Below are 26,857 nucleotides of genomic sequence, written 5' to 3' on the forward strand. Positions count from 1 at the left end.
GTCTGCTGTCCCAATGCCCTCTCATTTATTGGTTTGGTCATCTCTCATGTACCCACTAACTTAGTACCCCAGCACCTCCTTTTCCCCACTCTCAAATCTTATTGGATAAAAACCATGTAGGGGTGAGTTGAGTTGGTTGTCTCCACACTCAAGACCCCCCTACCCTTCCAGCAGGACTCTGGACAACCACTACAAGCTAGGACCGGTCACTGTGCCTGTGCAGGAGGCTCTAGCTGCACCAGTTGCTCACCAGGTCTGACCTTGGGAAGGGCAAGGCCTGAGCTTTGGGACCCAAGTTGGGGTGGGAGGTGGAAAGGAGGAGGACTGGCCACCTGTTCAGTAAAGGAAAAGAGATGGTGATACACATAGCCTTAATCCAGCCAATGAGACATCTTGTTCCTAAATCTAATTGATCAGGGAACCAGAAATTAACCTGGTTATACCTACAGGGTCTCATGATAAAATTAGAGAAGATGATGTGTTCTGTTTTGTTTGTTTAAAAAGTTAGGCTGTTGTGTACTTTAGCAGGACAACTATCCTGTGGCATGTGTTTAGTGAAGACTGGAAGGTCACCAGGATGTAATCCTGCCTTCAGGCCATTTACTGACAATCCCCTGTGGTTTCCTATATCCAACTTCTTTTAATGAGCACACAGCAGAAGCTCTTTGGGTTCCGTATTTTTAGGGCCAAGATGTCCTTTTAGTGCCCATATGACACTGCTTCTTTCTCTCCTCTCCCCTCCTACCTCTCTGTCTTCTCTTTCCTTCCCTTCCCTTCCCATCCCTACCCTTCTTTCCTTTCCTGATCTCTGCCTCATCTCTCCCCTCTCCTCCTTCTCTGTCTACCCCGAGCCCCCTGTATATCTCAGGCTTAGTTCTTCTTTTGTTGTAGTTTTTTAGACAGGGTTTCTTTGTGTAATAATCCTGGCCATTCTGGAACACAATTTTTAGAACAAAATGTCCTTGAACTCAAGAGAGCTGCATGCCTCTATCACTTTCTCTCATCCCATGTACTGGGATGGAAGGCATGGCTGGGCTCATCACCCACTCTTCAGGGTGCTCCCTTAATGGCACTGTCTTTCCTATTAATCTTCAACTTCCAGAGTAGAGGGAACGATGTTCTCTGAAGATCTATTTATGTTTTGTAGACAAAGAATACAATCACCATAGCTGAGTTCTTTCAATTGGTGCTTTATTACAGTGTGTAGTGAATACAACCAGGCAGACAGGGATGGTGTACCAGTAACTAACTGACAAGGAATTTCTAACAGTGATCACCTTGGTAATCCTTATTGTATGAGGTCTTGGAGATGCAGATGGCGGCCTGGCGGTCACAGTTACAGATGAAATCCTCACAGGGGTCGTTTTCATCTGCAGAGAAACAAGAAAGGAAGTTGAGTAGAGCCAATGACCCTGCTCCCTACGATTTGTAACCAAGAGAAATGGTAGACCTGTACAGAGTCAGGATTGAGAGATGAAGCACACAAAAAGACATTGGGTTGTCCAAATTGTGGGAACACACTTGTAATAAGAACATTAGTTGTTGTTGGCTGTGGAGATAGCACAGTTGGTAAAGTGGTTGCCATACAAGCATGAGGGCCTGACCTAGGATGCCCAGAGACCATGTAAATAGTAAGGTGTGGTTGGGGCATCTGTAATTCTATTGGGAAGTTGGGAGCATGGGTCCCCAAAGCTTGTTGGGGATTAGTCAGGCTAGCTAAAGGTGAGTGTCATGTTTAGTGCGAGAGAGACCCAGCCTCTAAAGACATGGTAGAGAGTGATTGAAGAAGACAGAGGATAACAACCTATTCCTGTACATAAAAATCAATAAACAAAGATATTGAATCCTAAAACCTGGAAAACACAAGTATCAACTATCACTTCTAGAATTATATGATTTAAGACAATGCTGCCTCCACCTCCCAAGTGCTGGGATTACAGGTGTGCACCACCACACTCAATTCATGCGTTCTGGAGGTGGAACCCAAGGCTCTGTGTATGCTAGGCAAGGACCCCAGGAACTATATCCCCAGCCCTCTGAATCCTCATCTGTAAAATGGGAAGGATAAATTTTGCCCTATTTAGCTGTTTAGTCCGGTATTTGGCTTATAGCCAAAGATACAGCTTTCAATTATTTAGTCAATATGGAATCAGTATAACACAGCAGCTAATAGGAGAGGCTTTGGGCAGGCAAGATGGCTCAGGGAATAAACACCCTTGCTGCCAAGTCTGAACCCAAGTTCCATCCCCAGGAGTCATGTGGTCAAAGGAGAGAACCAACTTCTGCAAGTTGTCCTGAGACCTGCACACCTGTGTTGTTGCACAGGCATGCCTACCCCAAAAATACATAAAATCTTGAAACGTTTTTGAAAAGGCTTTGGAATGATGTAGATCTGTTTCCAGAACCAAATGCCATCACTTCTAAGCTGGGTGGCCTTGGGCGATTGGCCCTGCCTTCCTCATCTGCCTCATTAGTGACCTCATCTATATTTTAGTATCTAGCTGATAAGGTTGTTGTGAGGTTAAATGAGACCAAGGAAATGACCACTACATGGTGGCTGTCCTTGTCATTTCTGTGTCCCTTCCAAACCTGCCCAGGGCAGAGTCCAGAGGTCCTGGAGTGCAACCCTACCACTGCAGGTGATCTCCCTTCCAGAGCAGGAGTATGAGTAGGGACTGCTGTAGGGGTTTCTTATGAGGAATTTGCAGCTTTCCATCTTCTTGACTTGAGCATAGCAGTTGTCATGAATCTTGCAGCACCTGGAGAGAGGAAGGAGCAGCTGAGGGAGAACTATGGACCCACAGGAGGTCAGTTCTCACCTGCAGTCTTTCTCAAACATGTCAGAATGATTTAAACATGATGTTCCAGAAGAAATGTTCCTGAGGCTTGACAATCTGTGATTTCTGTTAGCATTTATTTACTGAAAGTAGGTTCTGTGGAGTGTGGTTGGTAAAGGTTTTTAATTCCAGTACTTGGGAGGCAGAAGCAGATGGATCTTTGAGTTTGAGGTCAGTCAAGGATGCATAAGTGAAACCCTGTTTGACAAAAAGTGATTTTTTTAAAACAAAGTTTCAGGAAGATAATGAAAGTATATATTCTGAAGTTGTGAGGATATTTTAAAGCCAAGGCAAACACTTTGATTGTGACTGTGATAGTTGGCCATGCCCCTGTCTGGTGCCTGAGGCCACCTATGTCCACTATTTACATCTCACACATTCTATTTCAGACTACTAGTTACAGGGTCCTCTTGGACTGGGATTTCTTTTCATGACAGGAGGGGAAAATACATGCTGGGGGTGCACACCTTAATTCTCAGCACTCCCGAGGCAGAGGCTTCTAAATCTCTGATTTCAAGGCCAGCAGGGTCCAGAGAGAGTTCCAGAACAACTAGGGCTACACAGAGAACTCTTGTCTGGCAACAACAACAAAAAACACCAAACAAAAATACATAATGATTAAACAAGACAAACAGTGATATTTGGTTGAGTATTTATTTCTCCCATTTATGCCCCCATGAGATGCTCTGCTTGTGCCCTGTCCCCACACCAAAGAAGATAGTCCAGTCTCCAAACAAATGGATCATTCACCTGTCTAATTCTGCTGACCGGTCGTTCCAGTTGACAAAGGCACAGTAGCAGCCATAGTAATTGTACTCCGTGAATTTACTAATCCAAGGGATGGAGCACTTGAACGCATTGTCGAACTGCCACACAGCCCGAGGGCTGATGCTGATTGCAGTAGCGCCTGCTGCAAGAATGCACAGCAACTCCATCAATCCCACTGTGCATTACCAGGGGTCTGATGCCTGCCTGCTAGCTTCCTCCTTGACTCCCACCAGTTGTTGCATCAGGAGAGCAGTGAATAGAGGTGTGTGTGTGCGTGCATGCGTGCGTGCTTGCGTGTATGTGTGTGTGTGTGTGTGTGTGTGTGTGTGTGTGCTTGCGTGCTTGTGTGTGTGTGTGTGTCTGTGTGTGTGTGTGTGTCTGTGTCTGTGTGTGTCTGTGTCTGTGTCTGTGTGTGTCTGTGTTTACCCACACATGGTTCACAAACACTCACTTGAGAGCACTCATAAATGTCATGCTACACATGAGGAGGTCAGAGGACAGGTTTAGGGGCTTGGTTTTCTTCCTCTACTAAGTAGGTCTTGGAGACTAAACTCAAATCACCAGGCCTGAGTAGGAAGTGTCTACCTGTTTGAGACAGGGAGCTGCCCTGTAACCAGACTAGTCTCTGACTCTGTAGGAACCCTCTGGCATCGGCTTTCCGAGTGGTAGAATTGTAAATAAACAATGCTGTACTGGGATGAGCTGACTCCCCAGGACTAAGGTCTATAGACATTGCCTTTTGCCTTGCTTGCCTGCTCATTTCTCAAGGTCAGGACAGACAGACACCACACTGTGACCTGCCCTGGGGTCCCTGTGTTGAGGAGCTGAGAACACACTCAAGTCAGCAGCCAGGGACAAACTGACATCTTAGATCAATAACCCCACAATCCAACCATCTCTTGAGTTTGAAAGCTGCCCCACCCCTACTCAAGCCTAGGTGAAATCCTAGCCTTAGCCAGCAGTGGGATTCATCACAGTTCTAGCTGAGACCTTGAACCAGAGAAGCAGCCAACACATGCTCATTGTTTTACACTGGAAGAATTAGAAGGAATCTGTTGTATGGCCATGCACAGCTCATAGACAAGGATAATGGTCAGATCATCATTGTAATGTCAGCATTTGACACAATAAACTGATCATCAGCTGAGGAGTAGGTAAAAGACCAGGATTCAGTCTGCAGTGGAATACTCAGTCACCATTAAAATGCAGGAGAATCCAGGCACAGTGGAACACACACTGTATAATCCCAGAACTCTGGAGGCTGAGGCAAGAGGATCAGAAGTTCAAGGTTGTCAGGGGGTATTGGTGCACACCTTTAATCCCAGCACTCTGGAAGCAGAGACAGGTGGATATCTGAGTTCAAAACCAGCCTGATTTATAGAGTGAGTTCCATGACAGCCATTGTTACACAGAGAAACTCTGTCTTATAAATCCAAAAATAAAAAGCCAAAATTGCAGACACAAGTCAGGCATGTATACAATCCTAAGCACTGGAAGGTTGATGCAAGTCTTTCTATAATGTTGAGTTGGAAAACATCCTGAGCCACATCATAAGATCATGTAAATAAAATAATAATGAGGGCTGGAGAGTTGGCTCTGCAGTCAGGAGCACTTGCTGAGCTTCTGTGGGACCCAGGCTCAGTTCCAGCAGCCACATGGCACCTTACAACTGTCTATGACCCTAGTTCTGAGGATCAGACCCCTCCTCTGTCCCTTGTAGGCACTGCTCACACTCAATTCACAGACACACATGCAAGCAAAACACTCATACACATGAAAATGATTATTTTTGAAAAGAATTAGAAAAATAAAATTGCCAGGGCACCTTATGGCCAGGGAAATGGGTGACAGGGCAATATGGTAGAGGCAGCAGGGGCTTTCTTTGCTTGGGTCAGTGACTGTGGTGGACTTTTCTAAAGGAGTCATCTGAGTTCAGATCTAGAGGGCAAAGGTGACAGCTGTTAAGGACATGGGGGTGAGCAGGGAACCCCAAACCAGAAATTCAGGTGTGACCATTGAGAAGCTGTGCATTGAAGACAAGGGACATGGGGGGCACTCAGAAGGGACAAGGGTCCTACCTGTGAGCAGGGCGACCAGAAGAAGGAGTTTCATCCTGAGTGACGGGAGAACTCAGTGACTTCTCATTAGAGTCCTGTAGCTGTGCTCTGACAGTGTCCAGTCAGCACACGGGGCCTGTGACTACTGTGTGTGTAGCACAGAAGCAGAATGTGTGCACCCTTACACACACAGTCCCGACCTGCAGAGCTGCTGTAGATGGTGACAGAGCCTGAATCAGTGCTATCCCAGAGGCACAGAGAGAGGGCTGGCTCAACACCCCAACCAGCTCAAGTCAGTGACTGGTAAAGTGCCAAGTCCCTCCCCCAGGGATGCTTTGAGGTAATAAGAAGATCTAGACATTGTTTCCAGAGTTGGGACTGAGGTATGCAGATATTGATGGGTGGCCCCAGGCAGGAGTAGCTGTCTGCAACAATCCTCCATGTTAACTGTCTAAACTACATGCTAAGTCTGTCCCAAGAACCTGACACAGCCATTGAGGTAGATCCAGTTACTAATTCAATCTTCTATTAATTAACCAATTAATTGATGTGAGTTTGTGAAATATTGATATATCTATCTATGAGAGAGAGAGAGAGAGAGAGAGAGAGAGAGAGAGAGAGAGAGAGAGAGAGAGAAATAAAGAGAGCACTTGTGTGCACATGTGGAGGTCAGAGATCAACTCTGTGGAGTCAGGTCTCTCTTCCAACTTTTAAGTACATTCCAGAATCACACTCAGGTCTACAGGCTTGCATCCTAGCTTGGGTCTTACTAGTCCACAAACTCCATTTGAATCCTGGGAAGATAGTCAGATGGTGTTGGCTGTGCACCTCTCAATGTCTGCACTCAGGGGCCATAGTCAGTTGAATATCTGAGTTTGATGCCAGCCTGGTCTACAGAGTGAGTTCCAGGACAGCCAGGGCTACACAAAGAAACCCTTTCTTAAAAAAAAGTAAAATCCAAAACACACACACACACACACACACACACACACACACACACACACACACACACACACACACACACACAAAGCAATTGCCCAACAGATGTGCCCACAGGCCAATGTGATGCAGGCAATCCTTCAGCTGAGGCTCTCCCGATGCAGTGTGTGAAGCTGACAATCAACCATTGCAGGGGCTGGAGAGATGGCTCAGCACTTAAGCAGTTTCTGCTCTCCAAAAGAATGGGTTCAATTATTGAGCAACCATATGGTGGCTGGTGAACAGCGTCTGCTGGCCCAATGCCTTCTGGCCTCTGTGTCAGGTCATTTCTCATGGGCCCTCCCCCTTAGCTCTCCAGCACCTCCTTTTCCCCACTTCTCACCTCATTCCTGGATAAAAATCATGCAGGGGGTGAGTTGATTTGGTTGTCTCCATGCTCAAGATCCCCCTACCCTTCCAGCAGAACTCTGGACAGTCACTACCAGCTACTACCAGTCACTGACACTTAGCTAGAGTTTGCTCACCAGGCATGACCTTGGCAGGGGCGAGTCTTGAGCTTTGGGACTCAAGTGGGGATGGGGATGGGGGTGGAAAGTCAGAGGACTGGGTAGCTGTTCATTCAAGGAAAAGAGAGACTGAGAACCACACAGCCTTAGACCAATGAGACATCTTATTCCTAAATCCGGTTGACCAGAGAACTGGAGATTTACCTGGCTTCACCTCTGGGATAAGGCAGTATAGAAAGGTAGAAAGGAGGATGTGTTCTGTTCTGTTTGTTGTAAAAAGTTAGGCTGCTGTGTACTTTGGAAGGACAATTATCCTGTTGCGTGTGTTTAGGCTCAGTGAAGACTGGAAGGTCACCCGGCTGTAATCCTGCCTTCAGGTCATTTACAGTCAGTCCAGTTTGGTTTCCTATATCCAACTTCCTATGAAGAGGGCACAGCAGAAGCACTTGGAATCCAGTTTGGGGTTTTGTTTGTTTGTTTGTTTTGTTTTGATTTGATTTTTTTTTTTTGAGACAGGGTTTCTCTAGAGCTTTGGAGCCTCTCCTGGATCTTGATCTGTAGAGTAGGCTGGCCTTGAACTTACAGAGCTTTGCCTATCTCTGGTCCCGAGTGGTGGAATTAAAGGTGTGTACCAACCCCCTCACCCCTGTGAGTCCAATATTTTTATGGCCAAGATGTTCCTTTAATGCCCATGTGACACTGTGTCTTCCTCTCTTCTCTCCCCTCCTACCTCTGTCTTTCCTTCCCATCCCTCCCTCTTTCCTGTCACTATCCCTGCCTCATCTCTCCCCTCTCTTTCCCCTTTTCTGTCCCCTGGAGTTGGTTGCTTTACTCTTTTAGTCTTTTGGTGGCTCACCTCCTAGCTCCCCAATAAACACAGGGAGGCTTATTCTTTCTTATGAATGCCCGGTGTTATCTTGGCTTATTTATAGCCAGCTTTTCTTGGCTTATAGTAACCTCTCTGTCTTTTTTCTCTGAGCTTTTATCTTTCTCTATTTCTGCACACCTTTATTTCTTATTCCACGGCTTGCTGTGTAACTGGTGGCTGGCCCTTTTCATGATCTCTCCTCCTTTCTTGTTCCTCCTTCATCTCTGGAGATAGGTGCTCCTATTTATTCTCTCTGCCTGCCAGCCCCACCTATCCTTTCCCTGCCTCACTATTGGCCATTAAGCTCTTAGTTAGACTAATCAGGTGTTTTAGACAGTTAAAGTAAAACAGCTTAATGCAACAAATTTTGCATCATTAAAAAAAAATGTTCCAGCCAGACAGTGGTGGCACACTCCTTGAATCCCAGCACTTGGGAGGCAGAGCCAGGCGGATCTCTGTGATTTCAAGGCCAACCTGGTCTACAAAATGAGATCCAGGACAGGCACCAAAGCTATGCAGAGAAACCCTGTCTCGAGAAAAAAAAAAAGCCCACTGCATAATCAAATGTAGCATATCTTAAGACCATATTCCACAGCAGTCCTCCCCACACCTCTATGAGTCTCAGACTGAGTTCTTCTTCTTCTTCTTCTTCTTCTTCTCCTCCTCCTCCTCCTCCTCCTCCTCCTCCTCTTTCTCCTTCTCTCCTTCTCCTTCTTCTTCTTTGTTTTGTTTTCAAGACAAGGTTTCTTTGTATAATAGTCATGGCTGTCCTTGAACTGGCTATTTAGACCAGGTTTGCCTTGAACTCAAGAGATCTGCCTTCCCCTACCTCTGCCTCTGCCTTGCATCCCAAAATGCTGGGGGGGAAGTCCTGGCTGGGCTCATAAATGACACTTCAAGGTGCTTGTTTCCCGGAAACATCTTACCCATTATATTTCAGCTTCCAGGGATAGACAGAATGATGTTCTCTGAGGATATATTTATGTTTGGTAGACAAAGACTACAATCATCATAGCCAAGCTCTTTCCATAGGTGCTTTATTAGAGGGCACAGTGTGTAGTGAAGACAACCAGGCAGGCAGGGATGGTGTAGGCAATAACTGAGGTGACAAGTCTAACAGCCATTGCCTTTGTAGTACTTGATGTATGGAGTCATGGAGAAGCAGATGGCTGCCTGGCGGTCACAGTTGCAGATGAAGGCCTCACAGTGGTTGTTTTTGTCTGAAGAGAAACAAGAAAGGAAGCTGAGTGGAGCCCATGACCCTGCACCCAGTGATTTATAACCAAAAGACATCAGTGCATCTCCCATAGGTGCACACTCAGGGTTGAGAGACAAAGCACAAATAAATAAAAAAAATTTCTTAATTCAAAAAAAAAAAGAGATAAAGCACACAAAAGGACATTGAGTTGTCCAAATCACTGGAACACACTTGTAATAAGAACATTAGTTGTTGTGGGCTGGGGAGATGGCACAGTTGGTAAAGCAGTTGACATACAATCCTGAGGGCCTGACCTAGGATGCCCAGAGACCATGGAAAAAGCAAGGTATGGTTGGGGCATCTGTAACTCTATTGGGAAGTGGGAAGCATGGATCCTCAAAACTTGTTTGTCAGTCAGGCTAGCTAAAGGTGAGCGCCATGTTTAGTGAGAGATCCAGTCTCTAAAGACATGGTGGTGAGTGGCTGAAAAAGACACAGGATGCCAACTCATTCCTATACATAAAAATCAATAAACAAATATATTAGTCCTTAAAAAACTACAAATATGAACTACTGCTTCTAAAATTATATGATTTAAGACAATCCTCCTACCTCCTCCTCCTCCCAAGTGCTGGGATTACAGGTGTGCACCACCACACTCAATTTATGAGATCTAGAGGTGGAACCCAGGGCTCTGTGCTTGCTAGGCAAGCACTTTAGCAACTGGGCTATATTCCCTGCCCTCTAAATTCTCACCTGTAAAAAGGGAATGATAATCTTGCCCTGCATAGGTGTTTAGTCCAGTATCTGGCTTATAGCCAATGATGTAGCTTTCAAGTGTTGAGTCAACTAGGAATCAGTAAACATAACAGCTAATAGGAGAGGCTTTGGGCAGGCAAGTTGGCTCAGGGAATAAAGGCACTTGCTGCCAAGTCTGAACATGAGTTGCATCCCCAGGACTCACATGGTTGAAAGTGAGTACAGATCCCTTCAGAGATCCACAGGTGTGTATTGCACAGCCATGCCTCACACACAAATATATAAAATCTTTAAATGTTTTTAAAAGGCATTGAATGATATAGATGATTGATCCTGAAGCAAATGCCATCACTTCTAAGCTGGGTGACCTTGGACATCTGGCCAAGGCTTCCTCATCTTCCCCATCAGGGACTCTGTTGTGTGGTATTCTGATTGTGTTCTGACAAATAAAGCTTGCTTTGAGTCAGAGGGCAGACTAACCACTACAGACCATAGTTTTGGAGGACTGTAGACAGAGAGGAGTCAGGAAGTAGTAAGGTAGAATGGGGGAGGTAGGAAGCAACAGGCGGTTGCTCCCTGTTCTCTGATCTTTCAGGTTCTTGCCCTAATATTTGACTCCCAGTTTTGGACTGATAAAGATTAACTAGATTAACACATCATCTGGTGTTCAAATTTTGGAACACAAATTCACAAAATAGCTGCTTGCCCACGGCTTTGCAGGCACCAGCATCCGCCAGAGCTGTAAGTGGGAGCTGACTTTTCCTTTGCTCCCCCCAAGCCCTCTGAGTGGGTCTGGGATTTTCCTGTTGCAGCCTTCCTACAGAAATCTCCACAAACCCCAAACTCGAAAGGCACTTGGGCTCCAAAAGCCACTAGAGTTAGTCCCTCACCACTGGACAGCTCTGCCTTCAGGCAACTCTGTTTTCACTTCCTGCCAATCATGCATGCTGCTTTTGTACGTTCCCTTGTATCTTCCTTTCAGGCTTCTGGATCTTTGGCTACTTTTTCCTGTGGGTTGTGGACTTCCCCTGGACCCTGTCCTCAGGCTCTTTACATCTGATCAGGGGCAGCGGCAGCTGTTCTCGGCCAGGCTGTGCACCACCTGTGTTCTCTGCCCAGATGTGCTGCACAGCAATCTTAGCCTCACACTCCATTGTCAACATCAGCAGATTTGGTGAGACAACTGGGACTTTCTAAAAGGAGAATTAGTTAAAGAAAGAGAGAGAGAGAGAGTTTTTCCCATTTAAAAATTGGGAAACACTATTATGATGAAGGGAGTTAGGTCTCTGTGTGGTTCCACAATGGATGGTTTAAAACTGGAACAATTAAATAAGGGGATAATTAACTTAGTTGTGATTTACATAACGTTAATTATAAGCATTATTGGTTTGGTAATTCTTGGGGGTTTGGGGTTTTTTGTTGTTGTTGTTGTTGTTGTTGTTGTTTTGGTTTTTTGAGACAGGGTTTCTCTGTGTAGCTTTGCACCTTTCTTAGAACTGACTTGGTAGCTCATACTGGCCTGGCTCTGCCTCCTGAGTTCTGGGATTAAAGGTGTGCGCCACCTCCACCTGGTGGTAATTCTTGTTTTATCCCTAAAAATTTTTGTTGATATTAATGCCAAAAATGAGAAATTGGCTGATAATATGCAGCCCTACAACTAGTTACTAAAGAAAAAATGCAATTTTGAGTGATAAGTTAGAAGCCTTAGAAGTACTCATTAAAACAGATCATAGAGATATTCAGACAAAGACAGGGGAGTTTAAGGGAGAGTCAATCTTAACATTACATTATGAAATTAGAAAAGAACAGCCCAAGATTATCAAACAGGAACAACTACCAAATGACAGGTATCCCCAAGGCTATATAAGAGCTGACTGTTCCTGTGGAAATGTTAGATTTGAGGAAATTTAAGGAAGCAATAGTCTCATATGATATGCATACTCATTTTGTGAGGCAGATGTTAAATTCTTGGTCAACTAGTAAGAGAATTATCCCACAAGACTAGAAAGACTTGGTTACAACAGTATTGTAACCTGATCCTCAATTATATTGGAGGACTTAGTGAAAAGATGAGGCTAAGACCATTGAAAAATGAAGTAGGGATAGAGGTATGGAAATTCCCCAAGACCAACAGCTTGGAGATGGTGATTATGCTGATGTACAAAGAAAGTCTCTATATGATGACCACACCCTGGGTCTATGCCATGCAGCAGCACTGAATGCTTGAGACAGATTTGAAGAAGTCAGAAAAAGAACTGGGTCATTTACTAAAGTTATACAGGGCCCAAAAGAAAATTTCACTGATTTTTTTTAATAAGGATTGACTTCAGCTATAATTAGAATGATACCAAATCCAAAAGCCAGATAAATAATAATTGAATCTTTGCCTTTAAAAAGGCTAATTCACAATACAAAAAGGTAATTAGGCCTTTAAAGGCAAGGCCAACACACACAGAGGAATGAATCTGAGATACAATCAATACTGAATCTCATAACCAAGATGATGCTTGCATAGGAGAGGTGATTTCCAAAGGCTTGAAGAAAAATTGAAATGTCAAATGCTGGAGAAAGGGAAAAATGTCAGATGTTTTAATTTTGATAAACAGGTCACCTAAAAAGTGATTGTAGGTAAGGCATTCCTAGACACAATATTTTTTTCTAGGAATAATCCAAACAGACGGCCCCTGCCTTCTGGAGCATGCAGAAGGTGCTGCAAAAGCAGACATTGGACCAATGAGTGCAAATCAACAAGGTACAAACAAGATAACCCTTTGCCATTGGGAAAAGTCTTGGGGAGACCATCACAGGCCCCCATGTCAGATTTGGTTTAGTCATTCCCAAATGCCATCATGGGAGAAACTCTTCCCAAGAGCAATTTAAGGACCTAATGCCTATTATAAAAAAGCATACTGCTCTGGATGATAGAATAGCTTTAGAAGATAAAACAAAAATTTCAGCAGAAACCATAAAGCAAATATTTTGGCAAACTTCTATAAATGATCAAAGACCAAAGTTAAAAATATGAATAAATAACATTGTATTGAGGGTCTTGTAGACATGGGTGCAGATGTAACAATAATTGCACCAGAATCTTGGCATCCAAATTGGCCTCTTCAGGAAGTAAAATGTTCACCTTTTAGGGATCGGAACATTATGTCATGTAAAACAAAGCATAAGATGGGTCAAATGTATAGAGCCAGAAGAACAGAGAGGAAAATTAAAGCCATATGTGGCTAACAAGGCAATTAATTTATGGAGATGTGATTTGTTACAGCAATGGAATACCCAGATTAACATTCATCCAATCTCATAAACAAACCATAAACTAACATATGTTTCTGGGACAAATATGAAAAGGTACTATGAAGAACAGTCACTGACCATTCAGGTTGTTCATAAACAGGGCACAACAGCTGCTGATCTTTCAAAAATACCAACAGCCCTAACTTTCAAATGGTTAACAGACAACCTGACTGGGTGGAACAACGGCCTTTGACCTCTGAAAAATTACCATTACCATGCCTAAGAGTGACCTTTGCCGGGCGGTGGTGGCGCACGCCTTTAATCCCAGCACTCGGGAGGCAGAACCAGGTGGATCTCTGCGAGTTTGAGGCCAGCCTGGACTACCAAGTGAGCTCCAGGAAAGGCACAAAGCTACGCAGAGAAACCCTGTCTCAAAAAACCAAAAAAAAAAAAAAAAAAAAAAAAAGAGTGACCTTTGATGTCTCCAAAAGTAGGATGGGGTCCCACAATGACAATTCCACCTGCATTATGGTAACACCACTAAGCTGACAAACACTACCCAAAGATCAGCTTTGAACTAAAAATTGCTCAGGACAATTTCAAGGTGGCTAGTTGAAATGGTCCAGCCTCACAGACTACTCTAGACATAACCTGAGACAAGCCCTGATTTTCCCATTATACAGAGACTAGACAAAAATGATATAGCCAGCACTCCCAGGACTTAACAATTATCCCAATTTTTAGGGGCCCCCTAAAGATGCTATTGCCCCCAAACAATAGGGAGTAATTTTTATAATATGACACCTACATTGTAAAGAGGTGGGATGGGTGAATTTTGTTCATTCAGTGGGTTATGGATATTTGTCATTATTTAGGGGGGTTGGTTACAAGTTTTTATTGGTAATGGTCAGGAAAAAAGCTGAACAAAGGAAGGAAATTAGATTCAGGAATCTTGTTCTAAAAAGTAAAAGGGAGGATATAGAAATGATAGAATAAAAATGTAGATTATTGAGTCTACTTTTAAACCTAAAAAACAACTACTAGCCTTAAATATTTTACATTGGTATGGATTTTTGTATATTGATACAAATTTGATATTATTTTTGTTATACTATATATGTTTCTACTCTTGTTTAAGGTATTTTCATATATTGATACAAATTTAAGATTATTTTTGTTAGAATATACTGTAATACATTTCTACTCTTGTTCAAAGTATTGTACCTATACAGTTCACTTAACAATGTAATGTAAATTTCTAGTCCTTGAAACTTATTATTTTAAACTATTTAGGATAATAAAGAAATACAGGTTAGTAGTTAGTCACCTATTACAATCAAACTTGTAGTCATGTTAGGTATGTTTTCAAGGTCAAACAGAGATATATTTTAGATAGACAGGTGGTCTTCAAACACTTCAGAGATCTACAGAATATGGCATTTAAGATGTTTTAATAACATAAGGCTCTTTTTTCTTTTTGTGCAAATGAGACATCTGCTCCCGGCCATACCAACCTACTTCAGAGAAGATGGTGGACATTGAAGAAACCCCACATGGAGTTTACTTTCTTCATGGCAAAGCTTAGCCACTAGATCAGAAACTGCCTTTGCCTCGACTGCTGACAGCATGCTGTCCAAAATGGACAAGAAGGACACAAAAGAAAGTGACTGCCAACCTTTATAAAGACAAGGTGGGACAGTCCTTTAAAAGTCCTGCTTCACAGAAAAGTCTGTCAGATGTTCTAGGCCTGTAGGCTGAAGAAGGACGTCCCAAGGTTACAGAGGAACCTCGGGGGACTGTTTCCGTCATTTCTTAGCTATTTGCTCTGCACTTCCTGTTACTCAGGTAATATTTCCTTCTCAGGTCTTTGATGAAGTTTAAGACTAGATAGTCATAGTTTTTCTTGTCAACAAATTCACCTCACAAAAGAGGTGTAAAGTGCATGAAGTTGAAAGACATAAAAAGATAGTTAGGGTAGAAAATGGATTAGGTACAACGCTTTGGACTTACCAAGATAAGATAGATAATGGAGTATTTTCTCTCAATTTGGCAAATGGAAATGGAATACACATTGTTAACGTAATTATTGCCTGTGTGTTTGTATATAGCAATTTTATTTATTGTATATAGTTTTATTGTTGGTTAAAAAACCTTTGTTTTTTGTTTAGAAAAAATGGGGGAATGTGTGATATTTTGATTGTGTTCTGACAAATAAAGCTTGCTTAGAGTCAGAGGGCAGAGATAGCCACTAGCTAACCATAGAGGTTTGGAGGACTGTAGACAGAGTGGAGACAGGAAGTGGTAAGGTGCGGCTGAGAGAGGATCTCAGCCTTTTGAAAGAAGAAACGGAGGAGGTAGGAAGCAACTGGTGATAGCTCCCTGTTCTCTGATCTCTTGCCCCAATATGTGACTCCTGATTTCTTTTATTGAAAAGGATTAATTAGATTAACGCTTCAGACCTCATCTATATTTTACTGTCTATCTGATAAGGCTGTTGTGATGTCAAATGGGGTGAAGGAAATGACCACTACATGGTGGCTGTCCTTGTCACTTCTGTGCCCCTTACAAAGATGCCCAGGAGAAAGCAGAGTCCAGAGATCCTGGAGTGTAGACCTACCACTGCAGGTGATCTCATTCCCGGAGTACGAGAATGCATAGGGGCTGATGTAGGGGTTCCTTATGAGGGATCCACAGTTTTCCAGGCTATAGACCTGAGCAAGGCAGTTGTCACGAGTCCGGCAGCACCTGAGAAGTGGACGGAACAGCTGAGGGAGGGGTATGGACCCTCAGGAGGTCAATTCTCACCTGCAGTCTTTCTTTCTTTCTTTCTTTCTTTCTTTCTTTCTTTCTTTCTTTCTTTCTTTCTTTCTTTCTTTCTTTCTTTCTTTTTTTTTCTGAGCTGAGGACCGAACCAAAGGCTCTACCACTGAGGCTAAATCCCCAACCCCAAGACTTTCCATCCTAAAGACTTTTTTTTTTTTTTTTGGTCTTTTCGAAACAGGGTTTCTCAAAAGCTTTACGCCTTTCCTGGAACTCGCTTTGTAGACCAGGCTGGTCTCGAACTCACAGAGATCCGCCTGCCTCTGCCTCCCAAGTGCTGGGATTAAAGGCGTGCGCCACCACCACCCGGCTGCTGCATTCTTTCTCAAACATGTCAGGATGACTTAAACATGGTATTCCAGACGAAATGGTCCTGAGGCTTGAGAATTTGTGATTTCTATTAGTACATATTTATTGAAAGTAACTTCTGTGGAGTGTGGTGGTGTCCGCCTTTAAACCCAGTACTGGGGAAGCAGAGGCAGGTGGATCTCTGAGTTTGAGATCAACCAGGATACTAAAGTGAAACCCTGTCACAAAAAAGAATTTTTTTAAACAAAGCTGCAGAAGTATACCGAAAGTATATATTCTGAAGTTTCGATGACTTTTTAAAGCGAAGGCTGACACTCTGATGGGAGCTGTGATGGTTGGCCATGCCCTAGTCTGGCACTAGATGGCAGCAGGGCCCATTATTTACGTCTCACACATTCTGCTTTAAGGGCCCACTAGATACAGGGTCCTCGTGGACTGATTTCTTTGCATAGCAAGAGGGGGAAATACATGCTGTGGGTGGGGATGCCCACCTTTAATCTCAGCACTCAGGAGGCAGAGGCTGGAAGGTCTCTGAGTTCAGGGTCAGAATGGTCTCTAGAGAGGGTTGAAGAACAACTAGGGATACACAGAGAACCTCTTTATGGAAGCAAACAAACAAAAATAAATCATAATACATAAAACAAAACATATGATGCTTGGTGAATATGCATGTCTCCTATTGATGCCTCGTGAGATGCTCTGCTTGTGTCCTGTCCGCACCCCAACCCAAACCCTCCAGTCTCCCACCAGATGGATCACTCACCTGTCTATGTCTTCCACTAGGTTGTTCCAACTAAACAAGCCACAGTAGCAGCCATAGTCGTTGTAATCTGTAAAGGCATCAGTCCGAGTAAAGGTGCACTTGAACGCATTGCGGAACTGCCACACAGCCCGAGGGCTGATGCTGGGTGCAGTAGCACCTGACACAAGAAAGCACAGCAACTCCATCAATCCCACTTGGCCTTACCAGGGGTCTGATGCCTGCCTGCTAGCTTCCTCCTGGACTCCTACCATCTGCTGCATGGAGAGAGCAGTGAATAGAGGTGTGAGTGTGTGCGTGTGTGCGTGTGTGTGTGTGTGTGTGTGTGTGTGTGTGTGTGTGTGCGCGCGCGCGCGTTTGCCTGCACACAGGTTGAAAGCAAGCATTGGAGTACCCACCTGGGAGCACTCGTAAATGTCATGTTACACATGAGGAGGTCACAGGACACTTTTAGGGAGTTGGTTTTTCTCCTTCCATCTTGTAGGTTTAGACAACCAAACTAAGGTCACCAGACCAGGGCAGAAAGCTGTCTATCTATTTGAAACAGAGGTTTGCCCTGTAACCCAGGCTAGTCTCTGACTCTGTGGCAACCCTGTAGCCTCAGCTTCCCCAGTGGTAGGATTATAAATGTACTCCACTGTACCAGCGGGGCTGAGTCCCCAGGACTAAGGTCTATAGACATTGTCTTTTACCTTTCTTCTTTCTCATTTCTCACCGTCAGGACAGACAGCCACCACACTGTTAACTGCCCTGTGGTCCCTGTGTTGAGGAGCTGAGAACACTCTCCAGTCAGCAGCCAGGGACAAACTGACCTCTTAGTTCAATAACCCAACAATCCAAGCATCTCTTGAGATTGAAAGCTGCCCCACCCCTACTCAAGCCTGGGTAAAACCCTAGCCTTAGCCAGCAGTGGGATTCATCACTGTTCTAGCTCAGACCTTCAGTCAGAGAAGCAGCCAACACATGCTGATTGTTTTACACTGGAAGAATTAGAAGGAATCTGTTGTATGGCCATGCACAGCTCATAGACAAGGATAATGGTCAGATTATCAGTGTAATGTCAGCATTTGACACAACAAACTGTTCATCAGTTGAGGAGTAGGTAAATGACCAGGATTCAGTCTGCAGTGGGATACTTGGTCGCCATTAAAAGGCAGGAAAATTCAGGTAGAGTGGAACACGCACTGTGTAACCCCATCTCTCTGGGTCTGAGGCAGGTGAATAAGAAGCTCAAGGTTACCAGGGGACAATGTCACAAGACTTTAATCCCAGCACTCTGGAGGCAGAGGCAAGTGGCTATCTGAGATCAAAGCCAACCTAGTCTATAGAGTGAGTTCCAGGACAGCCATGGTTACTATGAGAACCATGTTTAGAAAAAATAAGTTCCAGAAGCAAGTGTGGCATGTATGTCATCCTAACACTTGGAAGGTGAGGCAGTAAGCTTTCAATCTGGACATAATGTTGAGTTGGAAGACATCCTGAGCCACATTATATGATCATGGAAAAAAATAATCAGAGCTGGAGAGATGGATCTGGGGTCAGACGCACTTGCTGAGCTTTTATAGGACCCAGGCTTGGTTCCAGCACCCATGTGGCAGCTCACAACTGCCTATGACCCCAGTTTGAAGGATCAGACCCTTCCTCTGGCCTCTGTAGACACTGCTCACATTCAGTTCACAGACACATGTGCAGGCAAAACACTCAGACACATAAAATATATGTCAATATTTTGTAAAAGGACAAGAAAATCAAATTGCCAGGACTGCTGTGGGATGTTAATGTATGTCCTGTGGGAGCCCTTCTTGGGTTCCTTGTGGCGTTACCCAGCAGGTTTGCATAGAGGATGATTAGGACCATGGGCCTGAGTGCAGGTGTCTGAGATGGTCTGCACTTGGCTGTACTGGGGGATGGTCTGTATGTCAAGTTGCTCTGATTGGTCAATAAATAAAACCTGATTGGTCGTGGCTAGGCAGGAAGTATAGGCGGGACTAACAGAGGAGAAATAAAAGAACAGGAAGGCAGAAGGAGACACTGCCAGCCACTGCCAGGACAAGCAGCATGTGAAGATGCTGGTAAGCCACGAGCCACGTGACAAGGTATAGATTTGTAGAAATGCGTTACTTTAAGATATAAGAACAGTTAACAAGAAGCCTGCCACGGCCATACAGTTTGTAAGCAATATAAGTCTCTGTGTTTACTTGGTTGGGTCTGAGCGGCTGTGGGATTGGCGGGTGATAGAGATTTGTCCTGACTGTGGGCAAGGCAGGAAAACTCTAGCTACACAGGACACCTTAGGGTCAGGGAAATGGGTGCCAGGGTAATATGGCAGAGGCAGAAGTGCTTTCTTTGCTTGGGTAGGTGAATGTAGTGGACTTTCCTAAGGAGTCATCTGAGTTCAGGTCTAGGAGCTAAAGGTGCCAGCTTTTGTCGACATGGGCGTGAGAAGGAAGTCCTACCCCAGATGCTATTAGACCCCAACAGGAACTCCAACCAGAACTTCAGGTGTGACCATTGAGGCACTGTGAAGACAAGGGAAATGGGGGGTCACTCAAAGAGGACAAGGGTCCTACCTGTGAGCAGAGTGACCAGCAGAAGGAATTTCATCCCGAGTGAGGGGAGGACTCAAGTGTCTTCTCTCTTTAGAGTCCTGTGGCTGTGCTCTGACAGTGTCCAGTCAGCACACGGGGCCTGTGACTACTGTGTGTGTAGCACAGAAGTAGAATATGTGCACCCTCACACACAGTCCCGACCTGCAGAGCTGCTGTAGATGGTGACAGAGACTGAATCAGTGCTGTCACAGAGTCACAGAGAAAGGGCTGGCTCAACACCCCAACCAGCTCAAGTCAGTGACTGGCATAGTGCCAAGTCCCTCCCCCATGGATGCTCTGACGTCATAAGAAGATCTAGACACTGCTCCTGGGGTTGGGTCTGAGGGATGCTGACAGTGACGTGTGGCCCCAGGCAGGAGTAGCTGTCCCCAACAATCCTCCATGTTAACTGCATAAAGTAAGCACTGAGTCTATCCCAAGAACCTCACACAGCCTTGAGCTAGATTCAGTTACAAATTAATGAATGTGAGTGTGTGTGTGTGTGTGTGTGTGTGTGTGTGTGTGTGTGAGAGAGAGAGAGAGAGAGAGAGAGAGAGAGAGAGAGAGAGAGAGAGAGAGAGAGAGAGAGAGAACTTGTACGCACAAGTGGAGGTCCGAGGATAACTCCGTGGAGTCAGTTCACTCCTTCCACCTTTAAATGGGTTCCAGGAATTGAACTCAGGTCTACAGGCTTGCATCATAGGCTGCATCTTACTAGCCTTCAAACTTCATTTGAAAATTAGGAGTATAGCAGATGGTGGTGGTGGTGTACCCCTTTAATGCCTCTAATGTCAGCACTCATGAGGCAGAGGTGGGTGAATATCCAAGTTTGAGACCAGCCTGGTCTACAGAGTGAGTCCCAGGACAGCCATAGATATGCAAAGAAACTGTCTCGAAATACCAAAACTAAAAACAAACACACATACAAATAAATAAATAAATAAATAAATAAATAAGCAAATAAATAAGCAAATAAATAAGCAAATAAATAAAAAATAAAGACAGACAAGAAGGGAAGAGAGACAAAGGGGAGGAGGGAAGAAGGGAAGAGAAGGAAAAGAAGAAAGGAAGGAAGACAGCAAATGCCTGCCCAGCAGATGTGACCACAGGCCAATATGATGCAGGCAATCCTTCAGCTGAGGCTCTCCTACCCAGTGTGTGAAGCTGACAATCAACCATCGCAGGGGCTGGAGAGATGCTCAGCACTTAAGAGCACTTTCTGTTCCTCCTGTGGATCCGAGTTCAATTCTCAGCAACCACATGGTGGCTGTTGAACCATGTCTGCTGGCCCAATGCCCTCTGACCTCTGTGTTTGGCCTTCTCCCATATAAACTCTAACTTAGCACCCCATCACCTCCTTTTCCCCACTTCTCAGATCTTACCTGGATAAAAACCATGTCGGGGGTGACTTGAGTTGGTTGTGCCCAAGTGCAAGATCCCCCTACCCTTCCAGCCAGTCTCTGGACAGCTACTACCAGCTACTTACCAGTCACTGTGTCTGCGAAGTCGGCTCCGGCTGCACCTGTTGCTCACCAGGCCTGACCTTGGGAGGGGCGAGGCCTGAGCTCTGGGACACCATTGGGGATTGCAATGGGGGTGGAAAGGCAGAGGACTGGGCAGCTGTTCACTAAAGGAAAAGAGAGACAGAGAACCACGTAGCCTTAAACCCGCCAATGAGACAGCTTATTCCTAAACCTGGTTGACCAGGGAGCCAAAGATTAGACTGGCTTCACCTGTGGGTTCAGTTAATATAGAAAGGTAGAGAAGAGGATGTGCTTTGTTTTGTTTGTTGTACAAAGTTATTCTGCTGTGCACTTGACTGGGACAACTATCCTGTGGCGTGTGTTTCGGCACAGTGAAGACTGGAAGGTCACAGGATGTAATCCTGTCCTCAGGTCATTTACTACTGTCAGTCCAGATGGGTTTCCTGTATCCTGCTTCCTAGAATGAGCGCACAGCAGGAGCGCTATGAATCCGGTATTTTTAGGGCCAAGATGTTCCTTTAGTGCCCACGTGACACTGCATCTTTCTCTCTTCTCTCCTCTCCTACCTCTCTGTCTTCCCTTTCCTTCCCTCCACACTCCTCCCCCTCCTTTCCTGTCCCTTTCCCTGCCTCATCTCTCCCCTCCTCCCCTTCTGTCTGCCCCAAACCCTCCTGTATCGCAGGCTGAGTCCTTTTAATGTAGTTGTTTTTATGAGACAAGGTTTCTTTGTGTAGCAGTCCTGGCTGTCCTGGAACTTGCTTTTTAGATCAGGTTTGCCTTGAGCTCAAGAGATGTATCCGTCTGTGCCTTTTCCTCTCCATCTCAGAGTGCTGGGATGAGAGGCATGGCCGGGCTCATCACCCACTCTTCAAGGTGCTCTCCTAATGGCAATGTCTTTTCCATTAATCTTCAGCCCCAAGGCTAGACAGAATGATGTTCTCTGAGTATCTTGTTATGTTTGGTAGACAGAGACTACAATCACCAAAGCCAAGTTCTTTTAATAGGTTCTTTATAAGAGGATACAGTGTGTAGTGAACACAACCAGGCAGGCAGGGAAGGTGTCCCAGTCACTGAGGTGACAAGTCTAACAGTGACCTCCTTTGTACTTCTTGTTGTGTGGAGCCTGGGAGAAGCAGATGGCTGCCTGGTGGTCACAGGTGTGGATGAAGTCCTCGAAGGCCTTGTTTTTGTCTAGAGAGAAACAAGAAAGGAAGTTAAGTGGAGCTCAGGACCCTGTTCACTACAATCTGTAACCTAGGAAACTGGTGGCCCTTACCTCAGTGCAGACTCTGGGTTGAGAACAAGCGCACGTAAGTCCATTGGGTTGCCCAATTTGCTGGAACACATAATAAAAATGTTATTTGTTGTGGTGCTGTGGAGATGGTTCAGTTGGTAATGTGGTTGCCCTACAAGCGTGAGTGCCTGAGCTCATATGCCCAGAGGTCATGTAAAAAGCAAGGTGTGGGGCTGGACAGATGGCTCAGCAGTTAAGAGCCCTGACTGATCTTCCATAGGACCTGGGTTCAGATCCCAGCACCCACATGGCAGCTCACAACTGTCTGTAACTCCAGTTCCAGGGGATCTGAAACACTCAAGTCAATGTACACAAAATCTAATTAAGTATATTTTTAAAAAGCAAGGAGTGGTTAGGGCATCTGTAACTCTATTGGGGATGTGGGGAGCACAGATCCCTAAAACTTGTTCGTCGGTCAGGCTACCTAAAGGTGAGTGTCCTGTTTATTGAGAAACCCAGCTGTAGGTGGAGTTATTTTGTCAGGGCTGCCAGCTCCCCAAATAACCACAGAAAGACTTATTAATTCCAAATGCTCGGTCAGTAGCTCAGGCTTGTTACTAGTTAAATCTTATATTTTAAATTAATTACTAATTATATTACTAATTTACTATTATTATATTATATTACTATATTAAATTATATTACTAATTTATATTACTAATTAAATTAATTACTAATTATAATTAGTTACTAATTATATTACTAATCTACCCTCTGCCACATAGTGGTACCTTTTTTCAACATGGCACATTCATCTTGCTTCTCTCTGTGTCTCTGGAGACTCCTCTGACTCCTTCTTCCCAGCATTCTCTCTGCCTTGAAAATCCTATCAGCCAGTCAGCTTTAATCATGAGAGTAATACCTATTTGCAGTGTACAAAGATTGTTTCACAGAACCCAACCTCTAAAGACATGGGAGAGAGTAACTGAAGAAGACAGGGTATGACAACCTATTCCTATACATAAAAATATATCAACATGGACATTTAATTCTAAAACCCAGAAAACTAAAATATCAGCTTCCACTCATAAAATTGTATAATTTAAGACAATCCTCCTGCCTCCAACTCCCAAGTGCTGGGATTAACAGGTGTGCACCACCACACTCAATTCATGGGATCTGGAGGTGGAACCCAGGGCTGTGTGAATGCTAGGCAAGCACTCCAGCAACTGTCTATATTCCCAGCCCTCTGAATTCTCACCTGTAAAATGAGAATGATAAATCTTGCCCTGCACAGGTGTTTAGTCCAGTATCTGACTCATAGCCAATGATGCAGCTCTCAATTGTTAAGTCAATATGGAATCAGTATAACACAGCAGCTAACAGGAGAAGCTTTGGACAGGCAAGATGGCTCAGGGAATAAAGGCACTTGCTGCTAAGTCTGAATCCGAGTTCCATCCCCAGGACTCCCATGGTCGATGGAGAGAACAGACTCCTGCAAGTTGTCCTCAGACCTCAGAGAAGATAGAGTAGAGGGGAGGAGAAGAGAGAAAGACACAGTGTCATGTGGGCACTAAAGGCAACATCTTTGCACTAAAAAACGATAGACTCAAAGTGCTTCTGCTGTGCGCTCATTCTAGGAACTTGCACATAGGAAACCAAACTGGACTGAGGGTAAATGTCCTGAAGGCAGGATTACATCCTGGTGACCTTCCACTCTTCACTGTGTCTAAACACATGCCACAAGATAATTGTCCCACTAAAGTACACAGCAGCCTAACTTTTTGAACAAACAAAACAGAACACATCACTGTCTTCTCCTCTATCAAGGGACCCCGAGGGGGAAACCAGGTTTGAAAAAAAAAAGTCTCAATTGGCTAGTTTAGGGCTACGAGGTTCTCAGTCTCTCTTTTCCTTTAGTGAACAGCTGCCCAGTCCTCTGCCTTTCCACCCCGATCCCCATCCCCACTCTTGTCCCACCCAAGGCTAGGGCCTCGCCCCTCTCAAGGTCAGGCCTGGTGAGCAACAGGTGCAGCTAGAGCCGCCTACGCAGGCGCAGTGACTGGTAGTAGCTGGCAGTGGGTGTCCAGAGTCCTGCTGGAAGGGTCTTGAGCATGGAGAAAACTAAGTCAACTCACCCCTACATGGTTTTTATCTGGGTAAGATGTGAAAAGTGTGGAAAATGAGGTGCTGGGGTGCTAAGTTAGGGGGTACATAAGAGATGTCCAGGGCTGGAGAGATGGCTCAGCAGTTAAGAGCACTGGCTGTTCTACCAGAGGTCCTGAGTTCAATTCCCAGCAACCACATGGTGGCTCACAACCATCTGTAATGAGATCTGGTGCCCTCTTCTGGCCTACAGGCATACATGCAGACAGAATACTGTATACATAATAAATAAATAAATAAATAAATAAATAAATAAATAAATAAATAAATAAATAAATAAAATCTTAAAAAAAAAAGAGATGTCCAAACCCTAGCCAGGTGGTGGTGGTGCACACCTCAGGAGGCAGAGCCAGGCGGATCTCTGTGAGTTCAAGGACAGTCTGGTCTACAGAGCGAGATCCAGCACAGGCACCAAAGCTACACAGAGAAACCCTGTCTCAGAAAAAAAAAAAAAAAAAAAAAAAGAGGTGGCCAAACCCAGTGTCAAGAGGGCATTGGCCCAGCAGACATTGTTCAAACGCCACTATGTGGTTGCTGAGAATTGAACCCTGGTCCTCAGGGAGAGCAGAAAGTGTTCTTAAGTGCTGAGCCATCTCTCCAGCCCCAGTAATGGCTAAACTTGACTGTCAGCTTGACACACCTGGGAAGGGCGAGCCTCAGAAGATGGATTGCCTGCATCACATTGGGCAGTGGGCAAATCTGTTGGGCATTTTCTCGGTAGATGAAGGAGGCCTCAACCTATCGTGGGCAGTGTCGTCCCTAAACAGGAGGGCATGGGCTGCATAAGCAAGTATTCCTCCTTGTTGTCTACGTTGATTTCTCCGTGATGGGCTGTGATCTGTAAGATAAGATCAACCTTTCTTCTCCAAGCTGCATGGGAAGTGGTGTTTATTACTGCAGTAACAGAAAGCGACCTTGGACAGCGCTTCAGGAGTCCTGCTTTTCGGAGCTCTGTTTATGATGCCATCAGTGAACCTAGGGCTTCGACCATCCTAGACAGGCTGTTAGCAGTAAGCGTCACCCCCAGCTCTTGAGTGGCCTCATCTTTTAAAAGAAGCCATAGTGGCCATGTCATAAAGGTGTGGGACCCGTGGGTAAGCGAGAAGACGGATTGTAAAATGATGTGTTGTAAATGTTGAATAAATATTTTTCTAAGGGAGGGACCTCCAGTTTGTTTTGGCTCTTTGCTATTTGTGATTTTTTTTTTTTTAATTAAACTACCTAAAGAGAAAATGAGGGGTCTGGAGAGATGGCTCATCAGCTAAGGACATTCATTGGCTGCTCTTCCGAAGGTCCTGAGTTCAATTCCCAGCACTGACAAGGCAGTCCATGACCATCTGGAATGAGATCTGATGCCCTCTGCTGGTGTGCAGATGTACATGCAGATAAAACACCTATATATATATAAAATACATGAATAACTAGATTTATACAAGAAAAATGAGGCCCTGGGGAAGATCATCAAGAATCTAGGTATACTCCACAGGGACATAGTTTAGCGGGATTGATGTCATCTCCTTCTCCATCCTATACACTAATGGTTGTGGGGGCCTTTGCCTACTGTGGGCCAAATACTCTGCTATGTGACTCATTCTTCAAAACCCACTGAAGTAACTATTATTCTAATTTTTTGAGGGTCTAGGGTACTAGCCCAGGCTAGCCTCAAACTCACTATGTAGGCATGATGACCTTGAGCTCCAGTCCTCTACCTGAGAGCTGGGATTACAGGTCCGGACCACCATGCCCATTTTATGTGCTAGGGGTCTAACCTAGGGCTTTGTGTTGCCAGGCAACCGTTCTGCCAACTGTGTTAGCCAGTCCTTATTTATTCAAAAATATGACTGAAAATCACACAAAGTAACTTAAGTTCATCTAATTAGTAAAGAGCAAAACAGACTGAAACCCACTTCTGTCTATTTTCTGAGTTTCAACTCCATGCTGTGCTCTATTTGTAGTAAGTAAAAATGGGGGGGGGAGCTTTCTGGGATGGGTGTGCTGGTATACACCTTTAATCCCAGCACTCAGAAGGCAGAGGCAGGTGGACCTCTGTAAATTCAAGGCCAGCCTGCTCTACATGATTAGTTCCAGGACAGCTGGTACTACATAGAGAGACCCTGCCTCAAAAACCAAAAAGAAAAAAAATTAAAGGGTCTAGGAATGTAGTTCATGGACAGTATTTTCCTAGCATGCACAAGGCTCTCGTATTCAGTATCCAGCACTGAAAAATAAAGTATAAGAAAATTTAAGCCAGGCATGGTGGCACACATTTGCAATCTCATAACTAGGGAGGCAGAGGCAGGAGGATTAGAAATTCAAAGTCA

At 44.7% G+C, this 26,857-nt stretch overlaps 1 protein-coding gene and 2 long non-coding RNA genes across 4 annotated transcripts; 1 reads left to right on the forward strand and 2 right to left on the reverse strand.

Annotated features, from left to right (window-relative positions):
* Positions 1-1,202: 1,202 nt before the first annotated feature.
* Positions 1,203-5,717, reverse strand: LOC107401434 (phospholipase A2-like). 2 transcript variants are annotated; one of them, XM_076560924.1, is made up of 4 exons: positions 5,684-5,717; positions 3,588-3,744; positions 2,632-2,759; positions 1,203-1,370 (listed from the first exon to the last, which is right to left on the reverse strand). In XM_076560924.1, the coding sequence occupies exons 1-4, from the start codon at positions 5,715-5,717 to the stop codon at positions 1,264-1,266; spliced, it is 426 nt and encodes a 141-aa protein (XP_076417039.1). In that variant the 3' UTR covers positions 1,203-1,263. The 2 variants fall into 2 exon arrangements, with proteins under 2 accessions (XP_076417039.1, XP_015853197.3); XM_015997711.3 differs by having other exon boundaries at positions 3,588-3,747.
* A 5,041-nt stretch (positions 5,718-10,758) lies between these two features.
* LOC143270364 (uncharacterized) lies at positions 10,759-15,615 on the forward strand. Its single transcript, XR_013047528.1, has 3 exons — positions 10,759-11,106; positions 12,595-12,684; positions 14,666-15,615. It is a non-coding gene; the product is annotated as an uncharacterized LOC143270364 (long non-coding RNA).
* Positions 15,616-22,128: 6,513 nt separating this feature from the next.
* On the reverse strand, positions 22,129-23,573 carry LOC143270584 (uncharacterized). The gene is made up of 2 exons (XR_013047789.1): positions 23,162-23,573; positions 22,129-22,327 (listed from the first exon to the last, which is right to left on the reverse strand). It is a non-coding gene; the product is annotated as an uncharacterized LOC143270584 (long non-coding RNA).
* Between the last annotated feature and the right edge of the window lie 3,284 nt (positions 23,574-26,857).

The sequence above is a fragment of the Peromyscus maniculatus genome, chromosome 23, assembly GCF_049852395.1.
Source record: "Peromyscus maniculatus bairdii isolate BWxNUB_F1_BW_parent chromosome 23, HU_Pman_BW_mat_3.1, whole genome shotgun sequence".
Classification (NCBI taxonomy): Eukaryota; Metazoa; Chordata; class Mammalia; order Rodentia; family Cricetidae; genus Peromyscus; species Peromyscus maniculatus.

What these genes read in the sequence shown, in the direction of transcription:
- LOC107401434 (XM_015997711.3), bottom strand. Translation starts at nt 5,717, where the DNA reads ATGAAACTCCTTCTTCTGGTCGCCCTGCTCACAG. An exon ending in CGGTCAGCAGAATTAGACAG is followed by an intron (nt 2,760 to 3,587) that starts GTGAATGATCCA and finishes TCCTCTCTCCAG; the next exon opens with GTGCTGCAAGATTCATGACA. An exon ending in AAGGGAGATCACCTGCAGTG is followed by an intron (nt 1,371 to 2,631) that starts GTAGGGTTGCAC and finishes GTTTCTCTGCAG; the next exon opens with ATGAAAACGACCCCTGTGAG.